General features: G+C 37.8%; 1 protein-coding gene across 11 annotated transcripts in view; it reads left to right on the forward strand.

The window, feature by feature from the left end:
* Window positions 1–15,536, forward strand: part of UNC79 (unc-79 homolog, NALCN channel complex subunit) — a 270,072-nt gene that overhangs the window by 65,354 nt on the left and 189,182 nt on the right. For all 11 annotated transcript variants that reach the window (XM_042990436.1, XM_042990435.1, XM_042990440.1 and 8 more), the window contains 3 exons: window positions 1,370–1,462; window positions 10,553–10,608; window positions 11,293–11,422. In XM_042990436.1, coding sequence (XP_042846370.1) covers window positions 1,370–1,462; window positions 10,553–10,608; window positions 11,293–11,422 — 279 coding nt within the window. The remainder of the gene's footprint in view (window positions 1–1,369; window positions 1,463–10,552; window positions 10,609–11,292; window positions 11,423–15,536) is intronic.

A 15,536-nucleotide genomic window follows, 5' to 3' on the forward strand; every position in this document is an offset into this window, starting at 1 on the left:
TTATCCATGTGTATGATTATAAGTTGCCTTATTCTTAATGGATGGAGTTGAGATACTATTTCCACGTACTGCACTTTAATGTAAAATATAATAAAAATAAAATAAAGCAGATTTGTGGGTCAACTGATTTTTTTGTTGTTGCCCACATTAGTGGTTTTCTCTATTGTGTGGAGGAAACTGAGGGTTGACTGAGGGTGTCATACTCACTCTACACCGTTCTGCTCATGCTTTCTTGATGATCTGCCACAAACCTAACTATAAGGAGAGATTCCTCCTACTTCTGCAATTATCCCTGAGAAAAGGAATTCATTTTATGTTTCAGTGCTTTTAAAGTTTCTTCTATGTGAGCCCTCTCTCAATTACTGGTTAGAATAATAAAGTACTCTTTGGAGACAGCAGCTCTGTGGAGTGTTATCCCGAATGACCTCCATCAGTGCTAGTTTTGAATGCTTGTTGGAGTTCCCTGACATACCACTAAAAAGGAGAGAGAAAGAAATGTAATATAGTGTTGGATGCATCGTAAACAAGCCACTTAAAGATGTCTTAAAAGCATTATGTAAGTGATTATCATGTGGAGACCATGGATACACAGCTACAAGATGAATTTTGAAGAAACCAGCTTGCTTTGTGACTGAATACTTGTGGCACAGGTTAAAATGTTCAGTGACAGTGTTATTCACAGATTCGAAAAATGCATTCTTTCAAACAACTCAGTTGGATATGAAGATGGTAAGCTCTGGAAAAGTAAAAAAGTGGTTCTCATGGTGATGAAGATGCTGCTGCTGAGTTACATGTAAAGGTTTGAATAAAATTGTTAAATGATATGTGAGAGCTGAAAATAATTTTTAAATTAATAGACAATTTTTTTAATAATACATGATTTGAAATTTGTGTAACTGAATTAATAAGGTCCCTATTATAAGTGGACTATTACTTCATTTGCATCTCTGAAAGGTGATACATTCAAGTTGAGTTCAAAATAAATAAACCTTTTATTTTTACTTTTATTGAGATAACCTTCAATATGCCTTTATATTTGGGCACATGAGGATCTTGTTTTTTCTTTCTTTTCCACCTAGATGTAAACATCTTGGGAGCAGAGATTGCATCTAAGTATATTTCTGATAAAGCCATGACATCACGCTCTGGCACTCTTTCTTCTCCTTGGAGATTCTTACCAAATGTGTGCTATTGATGATGACAGATGTAATATTTGTATGCTAGGACAGAATTTGTGCTTTTATTTGTGCAAAACATCCACTGAATTGGTTCAGACTTTTAAACAAAGTTTCCTCTCAGCTATCATGCTGTATGACAAGAAGTATACATACAGACTAATTGTGTCTAATCAAAAGATTTTTTGTTTCAGTGGGTTCCTCAAGAAGAGAAGGCGTTCCTGCCCATGTTAATCTGTCTGCATCATCCATGCTAATGATTGCAATGCAATACACATCCAACCCAGGTAAGTGGCCTTTTGAATGGCTTGACTAATTTCAGAAACAGTTGTTAAACAAGATATGAAATAAGTAAGCTAGAAATTCTCATGTGGGAAGAGATTTTCTTTGTGGATAGACAACTGGGGATGTGTTACAAGACAGATTTTCGGGTTGAAATAAATTCACCTTGCCTGTTGCTATTAGCAGTAATCTTGCTGGCTGGTCATATTTTTTGAATGTTTGGGGCAATTTTAGAACACTGACTAGAAATTGAATGTAAGTATATAGGAATAAGTTAAATTAGAAATGTAAAAAATCATCTGCAATTCTAATGACTGAAGATAATTAGTTAATACTTTGTGAATTTGCTACTCCAGTGCCACACGAGTATCCTTGAACATGAATTTTTTACTACATTTCCAATTATTTCTTTAGAACAAATTCATAAAAGAGCGATTAATAAGTTAAGGGACTTGAAACAATTTCAGTAGTCTCACTAACTACATAGGAGAGTACAGTAACCTGTCGTTGAGTATTATCAAAGTTTGTATTCTGTCAGACAGATGAAGAAGAATATCTTGTTGTTTTGACTTGTATTTCTTCTCTTATGACTCATGTTGGACTGGTGTCATTTTCATTCATCTGTATAATTTGCTTTTCATTCATCAGTATAATTGCATATGAACTTTGGGAAACTGACTTGAAAAAGGGGCTGACTGTTGGCATCACATGCTATGATATGAACTCAATTTTAATTTTCATGTATTGTTTATATAGAAAGTGAACAAATTTGGTGGCACTGTTTTCAATCTTCTGCTTAATTACATAATAAATAATAATTACATTTTTGATGCAGGATGGGGAAAAAGTGTTTTATTTTATTTTTTAATTTATTGTTGTTTGTTTAATGTTTATTTATTTTTGAGAAAAAGAGAGACAGAGCATGAGCAAGGGAGGGGCAGAGAGAGGGAGACACAGAATTCAAAGCAGGCTCCAGACTCTGAGCTGTCAGCACAGAGCCTGACACGGGGCTCGAACTCACAAACTGTGAGATCATGACCTGAGCCGAAGTCGGAGGCTCAACTGACTGAGCCATCCAGGTGCCCCTAAAAGTGTTTTTTTTTTAAATGTTTATTTACTTTTGAGAGAGAAAGAGAGAGATAGAGAGAGAGAGAGAGAGAGAGAGAGAGAGAGAAGTGAGGCGGGGCAGAGAGAGGGAGACACTGAATCTGAAGCAGGCTCCAGGCTCTGAGCTGTCAGCACAGAGCCCGACATTGGGCTAGAGCTCACAAAATGTGAGCTTATGACCTGAGCTGAAGTCAGATGCTTAACAAACTGAGCCACCCAGGTGCCCCAAAAGTGTTTTATTTTGAAACCTTAATGCTTCTTCATTTGGAGTATTACCCTTTAAATATGAAATGGCTTGTGATTATTATATGAGTAATTAAAACGTATAGTTTTTTGGAAGTTCTGTCTCCTATCTCACTCTGGCTTGGAGGGCCCTCAAAATGTCATTTATATTTATTATATATTATTTTTTGAAAACACCCTTCATTTGGAGGGTGTAAGTTGAAATCTCATCCTGAGCCTTTGATCCTAATTTCTAAGTTGGGAGACAGTAGAGTAGGGGCCCTAAAATTATGAGGTTAGAGGTTTGCGGGTCATATCTGAGCTCACCAGCAAATTGCCATTTAGTGTTAACCTTGAGCAAGTTTTTTTAACCTCCCTAAGATCAAGTTTCCTCATTTCTAAAACAGGAATAGTAATTTCTGCAATGCCTTAAAATGTTGTGAGCATTTAATGAGTTAAGTATATGTAAAATGTTTACGTAGCATAGTGACAGACACCTTGTAAATGCTCAATAAAGAGCGATGCAAGTTGCTGCAATCTGCCATTTTCTTCTCGGAGTTGAGCGTTTCACTGGAAAACCACTATGATCAGGCTGCGTTACTTCTGTTATTCCCAAATCTGTATCTTGATCTGTTCATGGGGAATGTTTATAGCCAGCTTTTCCATGCTAAAAATTACACTTGGGACTCAAAACTAGTCTTATGTTGTGGGAAACTGTTAAGAGTGAGGCGATATCCACCAGGGGGCTCTCAGGGACCAAGTGGTAGGGCGTCATTTTGTCATTTGAATTTTTATTGGGGAAGACAGCAAGTGGCAGCTTGGTCCTTGTAGCCCATTGTATATCAAGGATGAAGCATAGACCTGCTCAACTGATTGATTCCTTTGTTCACTGCTCTGAGCTAGACATTGTGAAAACCACCCAGAAATACAAGGTATGGTGCTTGCTGTAGACCTTAGGTCTAATTGGAAATATTAGGCATATTCACATAAATCATTAATTTACAATGTAAAGTAGAATGTAGAAAGTACAAAATGTGTACTATGGATAGTATTAATTCATCAGAGGGAGTGAACTCTATGGATTGGAATGATCAGGAAAGGCTTTGGGCCACTTGAGCAAAGTGTGGGTCTTAAAATATGGATAAAGTTTTGATTGAGAGGGTAAGTGGGACAATCTGGGAGGGCAAGCAGTTTAAACACAGGGACTCTCCAGGTGTGTTCATGGGACAGTCAGTGGACTACTGTGAACTGGGTTCAAGTGACAGCCATATGGAGAAGGAGAAAGTGGTCTGGAACATCTGTACTTGTGAACTCATTGATGCCTTAATGACAACATTCCAATTCTAGAGGGCTATTTATATTTTCAGTAAATAGTCACTGAATATCTAGTCCGTGCCAGACACTGGAGACACCATGGTTAGCAAAACAGAACTGACCTCTGCCCCTGCCTCATGGAGCTTATATGGTAGTGGTGGGAGAAGACATTAATTAAGTAATTTTAAAAGCAAATATAAAGTTTCAGCTGTGATAAGCACTTTGAAAGATGCACTTTGTACTATGAGACTCTATAAGAGGGGATTTTTCTTTTTTTTAATATTTATTCTTGAGAAAGATAGGGAGAGAGAGACAGAGCACGAGTGGGGCAGGGGCAGAGAGAGAGGGAGACACAGAATCCTAAACAGGCTCCAGGCTCTGAGCTGTCAGCACAGAGCCCAATGTGGGGCTCGAACCCAAGAACCATGAGATCATGACCTGAGCCGAAGTCAGATGCTTAACCGACTGAGCCACCCACCCAGGCGCTCTGGGGTTTTTCTTTTCATGAAGATGTCAGAGAGGGCTTCTCTGGGGAAGTAACCTTTGGTCTGAGGACTGAAGGATGCGTAGGATTCACAAGGCCTACAAGGGGTAAGGGGTTCAAATAGAAGAGTCTCATGTGTCAGAAGGGAGCCTGGTAAGTAGGTGGGCTGAGAGATTGGTACAGCTGGAGCTCAGTGTAAGGGCTGCCTTATGGAAGGTAATATCGTGGACATCTATGGGCCAGAACATGCAGCATATGTGGGCTCTGCTTGGGAGTCCTGTGTTTATCCTGAGTCTAATATGAAGGCTCTGGAGGACTTTGGGTAGTTGTACTTGTGTCACCCTGACTGCAGTTGAGAGTAGATTTTAAACTGAATCAGGGTGGCTCAGTCAGTTAAGTGTCTGACCTCAGCTCAGGTCATGCTCTCATGTTCTGTGGGTTTGAGCCCTGTGTCAAGCTCTGCACTGACAGCTCAGACCCTGGAGCCTGCTTCGGATTCTGTGTCTCTCTCTCTCTCTCTCTCTCTCTCTCTCTCTCTCTCTCTGCCCCTCCCCAGGTTGTGCTCTCTCTCTCTCTCAATAATAAATAAATAAATAAATAAATAAATAAATAAATAAATAAAAGAAAAAGGAACCAGAGTGGATGTAGATTGACTCTTGAGGAGCCCTTGCGTTTGTCTTGGCATGTAAAAGTCAGGGGCAGTTGAGACAAGAAAAGTAGTATTTAAAAAGTAAAATTGATAGGAGTTGGTGACATATTAGATACAGTGAATTTTTGGCTTGCATAACTGAATGCATGGTGGTTCTATTCATTGAGAAAGGAGACACTAGAAGACGAAAACCAAGCTTCTGAGGGAAGCTCATGAGATCTGTTTTGGACATGTTGTGTTCAAGGTGTCTTTGAGATGTTGAAGAGGAGATGGTATATCTTGGACTAATACAATGTTAAATGTCAATTATATCTCAATAAAACTGGAAAAAAACCTCATGCATAATCTCAGTAATAATTCCATATGACCAAAACACAACACTGCAAATAAATCAGCTTCCTCAAAAAAAAAAAAAAAAAAAAAAGAGGCATGGGAATGCAAACTGGTGCAACCACTCTGGAAAACAGTATGGAGGTTCCTCAAAAACTAAAAACAGAACTACCCCACGACCCAGCAATTGCACTACTAGGCATTTATCCACAGGATACAGGTGTGCTGTTTCGAAGGGACACAGGCACCCCCAAGTTTATAGCAGTACTATCAACAATAGTCAAAGTATGGAAAGAGCCCAAATGTCCATCGATGGATGAATGGATAAAGAAGATGTGGTATATCCATACAATGGAGTATTACTTGGCAATCAAAAAGAAGGAAATCTTGCCATTTGCAACTACATGGATGGAACTGGAGGCTATTATGCTAAGTGAAATTAGTCAGAGAAAGACAAAAATCATATGACTTCACTCATATGAGGACTTTAAGAGACAAAACAGATGAACATAAGGGAAGGGAAACAAAAATAATATAAAAACAGGGAGGGGGACAAAACAGAAGAGACTCATAAAGATGGAGAACAAACAGGGTTGCTGGAGGGGTTGTGGGAGGGGGGATGGGCTAAATGGGTAAGGGGCACTAAGGAATCTACTCCTGAGATCACCGTTGCACTAGATGCTAACTAATTTGGATGTAAATTTTAAAAAATAAAAAATAAAACAAGTTTTTTAAAAAAGTAATCACATAATTAACATAAAAAATTGAATATATTATTATAAAATTAAGATCAAAATTTTCAATTGTTTTAATGTATAAGGATATATATAAGGATATATAAATTACCATTTAAAATGTGAATTTTTAAAAAATTTTTTTTAACATTTATTTATTTTTGAGACAGAGAGAGACAGAGCATGAATGGGGGAGGGGCAGGGAGAGAGGGAAACACAGAATCTGAAACAGGCCCCGGGCTCTGAGCTGTCAGCACAGAGCCCGACGCGGGGCTCGAACTCACAGACTGTGAGATCATGACCCGAGGTGAAGTCGGACGCTCAACCGACTGAGCCACCCAGGCGCCCCTAAAATGTGAATTTTTAAGATACTTTGAGCAGAACTCTTTTATAGGTCCTAATATATTGACAAATCAATAAATATTCCAAATATGTAAAAAAAAAAAAAGAGGCAGTGGTAATTAAGAAGTTGAATTATGAGTCTGGAACTCCATACAGAGCTCTGGGCTAGAGGTAATGAACCTTGAACCTACACATAAATGTTCAATGACCTTTATTGAATTGCATATAGATGGTAACTGAAGTTGTATATGAGTGTGAGATTGCTTAGGGGAGAGGAGAGCATAGAATGAAAAGTGGAGTGGGCTTATGATTGTGCTTTCAAGGACTCCAATAGATAAAGATCTAGTAGAAGAGGATGAACTTGTCAAGGAGGCAGAGAGGCTGTATCTGTTAGGATGTGTTTTGAACTACAAGAACGTTTGTTGTTTATTTGTTTACTTAGTAGGAAGTCTTACAGACAGCGCCACAGTATCAGGGGACTGAGATGGCGTCTTTGTGTTTCTCTTGGACTTCTCATATTTGCAAGATGGCTGTCACAGTGGGACTTGTTATATTCTTGAATAATCACATCCACAAACAGGTAACAGGATCAGTCAGGGTAATTAGAGAAAGGTCTCCTGTTGTCCCTCTTTCATCACAGAGGAAAAATATTTCAGAAGCCCCCAGTGGATTCTTTCTTAGGTCTAACTTGCCAGGGCTGAGTCACATGGCCATCTCTAGCTGCCAGGGGCTCTGGGAATGTGTCTTGCTTTGTAGTCTGTGCATTGGGAGATACACGAGGAAGAAAGGGTTGTTGATAGTGTTTGAGTAGCAACAGTAGTGTCAGCTACAGGTAATAAAAGAGGGTTAGTCATGAAATCAAGGGAAGAGAGGTTTTTATTTTTTAAATTTTTTAAAATGTTTATTTTTGAGAGAGAGCATGAACAGGGGAGGGGCAGAGAGAGAGGGGGACAGAGGATCTCAAGCGGGCTCCACCCTGACAGCAGAGAGCCTGATGCAGGGCTCGAACGCACTAATCGTGAGATCATGACCTGAGATGAAGTCGTATACTCAATGGATTGGGCTCAACCTTCCCAGGTGCCCTGGGAAGAGAGTATTTTGAAAAGGAGACAGCCGTCAGCACTACTGAGTGCTTCTGAAGGTCAAATAAGAGGCAGATTGAAGTATGTCCATTGAATTCAATGGCACAGAGGTCACTGGTGACCAAAGTGGGACCAAACTGGTGACCAAAGTGGTTCAGTGCTGTGATAGGGTTGGACGACAGCTTCAGGAATATGCAAAACAGGTGTCTAACTAGGTGACAAGTAAACATAGGCAAGTAAACATAGGCAAATCAAAGAAGCTTGCTGTTGCATAGCTTCTAAGAATTCCTCAACAAGGTGAAATTGGTGACTGAATGATAAAAGACTCCTATTCTAATCTATCATTCTGTTACTTGCTATTTGTTTAACCTTGGGCAAGATAGGAAACTAAGCCTGTTTCCTAATTGCAACATGGTGGTTATGAGATAATATGTATAAGACTTCTAAAACAATACCCAGCACATAATGAACCCTCAATAAATATGAGGCTTTATTACAATCCTATTGGGCAGTTTTTTATCCTATGTAATTCTTGATCTCATTGATATGTTTATATTATATGATTATTGTTGCTAGGGATTTTCCTTAATATTTCTTTTGTTAATAAGAGGAAGGATCTCAGTCAAAAGCTTGATAAAGTCAAGGGCTTACATGATTTTTGAAATGTATGAATACTATAAGGACATAAGTAATTTTTTATTTTATTAAAATTTTTTGTTATTATTAAAAAAATTATTATGGAAGTATAGCTGACATATAATTATATTAGTTTCAGGTGTACAACATAGTGATTCAACAATTCTGTACATTACTCAGTGTTCACTGTGATAAATGTGGTAACCATCTGTCACCATACAATATTATTACAATATTGTTGACTGTATTCCCTCTGCTGTACTTTTCATCTCTATGACTTATTTATTTTATAACTGGAAGATTCTGCCTCTTAATCCCCTTCACCTATTTTGCCCATCCTTCACTCTTCTTCCCTCTGGCACCCATCAGTTTGTTCTCTGTATTTATGAGTCTGTTTCTGTTTGTTTGTTTTGATTTTTAGGTTCCACATATAAGTGAAATCATATGGTATTTGTCTTTCCTTGTCTGACTTATTTCACTTAGTGTAATATTCTCTGGTTCTGTCCATGTTTTCACAAATGACAAGATTACATTCTTTTTTATGGCTGAGTAATAATATTCCATTGTATATATTATATCCACATCTTTATCCATTCAGCTATTGATGGACATTTAGGTTGCTGCCGTATCTTGGCTTTTGTAAATACTGTTGCAATAAACATAGGGTTACATGTATCTTTTCAAATTAGTTTATTTGTTTTCTTTGGGTAAATACCCAGTAGTGGAATTACTGAATCATATGGTATTTTTCTGTTTTATTTTATTTTATTTTTTATTTTTTAAAATTTACATCCAAATTATTTAGCATATAGTGCAACAAGGATTTTAGGAGTAGATTCCTTAGCGCCCCTTACCCATTTAGCCCATCCCCCCTCCCACAACCCCTCCAGTGCTGTTTTTCTATTTTTAATTTTTTGAGAACATCCATATTGTTTTCCACAAGAGTTGTACCAATTTACATTCCCATTAATGGTGCACAAAGGTTCCCTTTCCTCCATGTCCTTGCCAATACTTGTTATTACTTGTCTTTGTGATGCTAGCAATTCTAACCGGTGTGAGGGTTAGCTCTTTGGGGTTTTGATTTGCATTTCTCTGATAATGAGTGATGTTGAGCATCTTTCCATGTGTCTGTTGGCTATCTGTGTGTCTGTTCAGGTCCTCTGCCCATATTTTAATAAAATTATTTGTTTTTTTGGTGTTGAATTGTGTGAATTCTTTTTATGTTTTGAGTATTAGCCCCTTATCAGACATATTACTTGCAAATATCTTCTCCCATTTAGTAGGTCGCCTTTTTGTTTTGTTGATGGTTTCCTTTAATGTGCAAAAGCTTTTTATTTTGGTGTAGGCCCATTTGTTAATTTTTGCTTTTGTTGTCCTTTCCTAAGGAGACAGATCCATAAATATGTTGCTAATAAGGCTGACGTCCAAGAGTTTACTGCCTATGTTTTCTTTTAGGAGTTTTATGGTTTTAGGTCTCACATTTATGTCTTTAATCCATTTTGAGTTTATTCTTATTTAATTTTAAAAAATTTTTAATGTTTATTTATTTTTGAGAGAGAGAGAGACAGTGTGAGCCAAGAAGGGGCAGAGAGAGAGAGGGAGACACAGAATCTGAAGCAGGCTCCAGGCTCTAGCTGTCAGCACAGAGCCCGATGCAGGGCTCGAACCCACGAACCGTGAGGTCATGACCTGAGCTGGAGTCTGGCGCTTAACCAACTGAGCCACCCGGGTGCCCCCATTTTGAGTTTATTCTTTTTTAAAAAAATACTTATTTGTATATTTTGAGAGAGAGAGAGCGGGCACACATGCGTGCACATGTGCACTCGTGCACACACACACACACACACACACACACACACACACACACACACGAGTTGGGGAGGGGCAGAGAAAGAGAGAGAGAGAATCCTAAGCAGGCTCCTGATGGGGGGCTTGATCCCAGGAACGATGAGATCATGACCTGAGCTGAAATCAAAAGTTGGGTGCTCAACCAACTGAGTCACCCAGGCTCCACCATTTTGAGTTTATTCTTATGTATCTGTAAGATAGTAATCCAATTTTATTCTTTTGGAAATAAGTAACTTCTAATTTAATGATTAGAGTGTAAAGTCATACTAATATATTTTATTATATCTCAAAGGATATTTTATCTAGTATTTACAATTCATGCTCAAATTATATTTTCTTCCTCACAGTGTATCATTGTCAATTATTGGAATGCCTCATGAAATATAAGCAAGAAGTCTGGAAAGTAAGTTTTGGGCCAAATTTAACTCATTGCCACAAACTTAATTTATATAATATAGTAAAAATTGTTTGCAAAACAAAGGTCAAATTTATTGGTGTCTTATTATTTTGGTGTGGCAGAACTTGGAGTTCTTTCCTCCCTGGTTAACTTACTATTTAAAGCAGAAATGTTACTTGACTAACACAGTAGCCTGACAGAAAAAGTAATTGAGTATCTCTTATTCTTATAATTTAGCAAATACTATATTACATGACAATTTTATTTAATTCGAAATGGTGCTCAAGAACCTGTCTTCTTTCAAATAGGAGATGTGAATGTTATGAAATATGTTTTAGAAAACTATTTTTAAAATGCAGTGTTTGGCAAACTGGTTTATGCTATTCTAAAATCTTTCTTTAACGTTATCCTGGATAGAGAAGAATTTGTTAAAAGACAGTGTAGTTTTGCCCATTACCTGGAGGGCGAATTAGGGAGGGCTTATTTACAGAACCAATAAATGAATAATAAAAAATAATGTTTTAATCTCAGATGATCTCATCTGAGAAACAGACGTAGGTAATGAGATGTCAGGGAAATTAACCACCCAACCCTTCTATTGGAATTTTAACTGCTTTGGTAATATTAAGTGAGCTGTTTGTATTTTTATTTGCTGATGCTAAGTCAAAATATGCTTCCTGTTTCCTTTAGGATCTTTTGTACGTGATTGCCTATGGGCCTTCACAAGTGAAACCTCCGGCTGTACAGATGTTGTTCCATTACTGGCCCAATTTAAAACCTCCTGGGGCAATAAGTGAATACAGGGGCTTGCAGTACACAGGTAAGATGAGAATAAGCCCTGGGATGCCCCATTTTAATTCTCTTCGGCCACATTTGCCTCACCTACTTATTATTTGTTTTAGTCTTGCTGGATTATATTTATGTGCCTTGAGACATTGTCATAAACCCTTTCTGAAACTAGGTGTTATAAAATCAATTAATGAAAGTCAATTTCAAGAGCATTTATGACATTGCAGCAAATAGCCTAAGTCTTAGTCTCATTCGCTGTACACCTGGCGTGGGTGTTAACTATCGCTAAGCTGAATTAAAGGTGTGAGCAGTGAGTATTGCCGCTGGTTTGCCCACCATTTAGCAAAACCTCAGCTGGCTAATTCTGCTTGGAGAAGACTTGCACGTTTGACGTTACCAGTTCATACACTAAATAAAAATTAAGAGACCGTGAGGGCCTAGTTGGACAGGAAGAGTCAACAATTGGTGAATATTTGTGTAATAACCAAGAAGTAAACGTTGAATTTAAATGTAAAGATGTGTATTTACCCAACAAACAAACAAACAGAAAAACACCTTGAGTCCTATTGTTTATGTTTGTGTATTATAAAATCAAAGAAGGAACCTATGCTTAATGGAGTTTCTGATGTCCTTGCCTGCTCTGTCCCCCCACCTAGTTGTCTACATATTTTCATGAAAATAGGAGAAGTGGATATTTTGGCAAAGATAGCGTTTATTCAAGTTATTGTGAGATTGTACACTGATCCTCTGAGAATCTCCTTCTTTCTTGGTATTACTTGTCTTTCCCATGATGATTTGAGGTGATTCAAAGGGGATTTAACTTAATTCAGGTGTCTGATTTATGTTCCTGATGAAAGCCAAGTGTTAAGAGATGTTAACACCTGTTTTTTGGGCTTTGATGGTCTCTGGTGGGCTTATTCTGAATTCAGAAAAAATAATATTGGCTTTAGTGGTAGTAATAATATTAATTAAAACAATGAAGGTAAATAGTACCTTTTTAAAAAATGGAAATTGGTGTCATTGGTATTTTAAATCATGGATAGTAGAGAATATTTGAATATTGTTAAGTGGATAATTTGAATATAAAAAAAGGAAAAAATTTGGAAGCACTAATAAAATACATGAAATGGCTGGAATATTCAACTTCTCAATATATCCCTGCAATAAGCATGACGTGATGTATGAATGGGGAACCAGTATCAAATGAAATTTATTTGATAAATATTTGAAGAGTAACTATTATGTGCCAGGCACTGTTTGCTGATGCCGTAAGAACCGATTCAGAACCAGACCCCATGGAGCTTAATGCAGTCTGGATATGGAAACTGATTCACTTCTTCAACAAATGTTTATAGGGTGTCGACAGGTGTTATTCTAGGCACCGAGTGGTAAAGTGATGAAAACAGACTAAAATCACTGTGTGTGGACATTTCAGTTTTCCGGGGAAGACCAGGAAACTGCTTTACAGTGTAATAGGGGCAAAGGCAGAACAAATACAAAGAGCTATGGGAATATGCAGCAGGGGCCTCTGACCTCACCCTGAGGGTGGGCAAGTTTGGGGAGGGTTAAATTGTCATGTGTCATGTGTCACTCGCATGTAAGCTGACACCTGAAAGATACGCACACTCTAGATGTCAAAGGGAGAAGGGATCATGAGTGGATAAAATGCAAATTTGAGGCAGGAGGAACACATGGGTTCAGACTTAGAGGCCAGAGATAGCATGATCCTATTTAGGAACCAGAAAGGGTTATGTGCAGCCAGACAATGGAGTGACAGGAGGAGAGCAGCTAGAGATAAGCAGAAAGGCTGGCAGGGCCTGCGAAGGAGTTGGGATTTTATCCTAACAGCAAAAGGAAACCACTGACAGGTTTTAAACGGAGAAGCCGCATGATGAGATTCGCCTGTTCAGAGCATCCCAGAAGCCTGGCAGGCTGACAGCAGCTTCCGTTTACCCCTGTGACCCTACCTGCTAGGAAGAGCCAGTCAACCATGTCTCCCCAGAATAGCTCAGTCTGTGTCTACTGGGATCAGAGCTACTCTTTCATCTTTTCTTGGCCGATCTGAACAGGATGCCTGTGTCTGCCGGCATCCATTCTTCAGTCCATTGCTGTGACTGTACTTCCGTCCACCTTCATTCTTTCAAGTGTGTCATTGTGTGCCTGCTACCTGCCAGGCACTGTCCAAGGCCCTGGGGTAGTGACTCTCTTGGAACCCCCATCCTAGCTGACCATGGCATTCTATGCAGGAAACAAGAGATCATGGGAAAAAAATGAATCATTCTGCTCCATGTATTACTATTGATCTAGCAATGGCTGTTTGTCAGACATTGTTCTAGCTGCTTCTGTCTCACTTAATACTTTCACCTTATCCTGACTGAACACAGTTATGGACCAGCATTATATTGGGTTTTACAGACATTTTCTCAATTAATCCTCACAAAAATCTTGGGATGTAGGTTTTCTTATTTAAACATTATAGGTGACAAATGGGACACAGTTTGAGTAACATCCCTAAATTCACACAGAGAATCCCTAAATTCACACAGCTTGAATCTGGACTTACATTATGTTCATTGAAAACCCACATTTTTCTGTCCTAACAGTGTGACATTGCTTCTTTGAATTCAGTTCTTTAATTAAACTTTAGCAGGAGCATTAGAAATTTTCTATAACAGGGGCGCCTGGGTGGTTCAGTCGGTTGAGTGTCCTACTTCAGCTCAGGTCATGATCTCGTGGTTTGTGAGTTCGAGCCCCGCATGTGTGCTGACAGCTCAGAGCCTGGAGCCTGCTTCTGATTCTGTGTCTCCCTCTCCCCCTGCTCATGCTCTGTCTCTCTCTGTCTCTCAATAATAAATAAACATTAAAAAAAACTTTTTTAAATAAAAAAAAGAAATTTTCTACATCTGTCACAATGAAAGATGCACTGAAGGGTATCATCAGTATTTAGTTGTTACTCTGACTCTACATATACATTATTCTTAATAATAAAAGTTATATGGATACAGAATTTCATGGGCTTGGAAACTCAAATATGAAATACTTTCTTAGGGACCAGAAGCTTTTGTATGCTTTCTGAGTGATTTATTTCTTTTTTAAAAAGTAAAATGAATTTTTTAAAAGGAAACATTGCTCTTAGAAAAATTATAGAACTATATAAGAAAGAAAAAAGAATACTACTACCCAGAGATGACCAGTGTTAACATTTTGGTGTATTTCTCTCTAGTTTTTTGATATGTATTTTAAAATGAAATAGAGCTCATATTGTATATAATTATACAAGGTTTCCCTCCCAAGCTTTCATTACGACATTTTTAAGATCAGAAAAGTTCAAAGACTAACACTATGAACATATCTATAGCCACCTAGATTTAATAATTGTTAGTAATTAGCCATTATTTTAACTTTATATATGTGTATATAAATTATTTGTTGTTTTTTAAGCATAGTGACATAGGAATAATTACATCTGATGTGAAAATCAAATAGTGAGGATTTGGCAAGATGCAATGTTTGCCTCTTTTGGGCTTATTACTATTTATCAACAACAAAAACTCCTTCAATTAGTTTGTTCATCGAATATGAGTCTTAAAGATGCAAGAATTACAAGAAGTTTCTTGGCAATGGAAATAGCCATTCTGTTGTCCTATAACACTCTGCTTCTGTGGGGGAGAAAGAAATTATTGAGTCTTTTGTTTTTGTATGTGTGTGACGGTGTCTCAACTGGTAAATAATTTAGGTCAGCACTGGTTGTTGTGTGGTTTCCATCTGAACTATGGAACAAAAGATGTAGCACAAGATCTACATTTCCAAGACAGTTTGTTGCAGAAGTGATAAAAATGAACTGAGAATAAGTACTACAAGGTTAGACTTTGGGCTAGGCTACCAGATATCTAACCTTACCTTAGTACAGTTGGATTCTTGAGTTGTATACGAGTAGAAGAAAGTCTACCAGTACTTTTATGTCATAATTTCTCCATTATTGACTTCTTATTTATCTTTTTGTTATTTTATCTCCACAAATTTAAAAAAGTATTTTAAACCTTTTATATTTGTACTTTATACTCATATGGAAAAACACAGATTTTAGGTGTATGGGGAACATCTTCCACCATGTTTACCACCATGATTACCTCCTCCTTCTACCC

This window comes from Panthera tigris, chromosome B3, assembly GCF_018350195.1.
Source record: "Panthera tigris isolate Pti1 chromosome B3, P.tigris_Pti1_mat1.1, whole genome shotgun sequence".
Classification (NCBI taxonomy): Eukaryota; Metazoa; Chordata; class Mammalia; order Carnivora; family Felidae; genus Panthera; species Panthera tigris.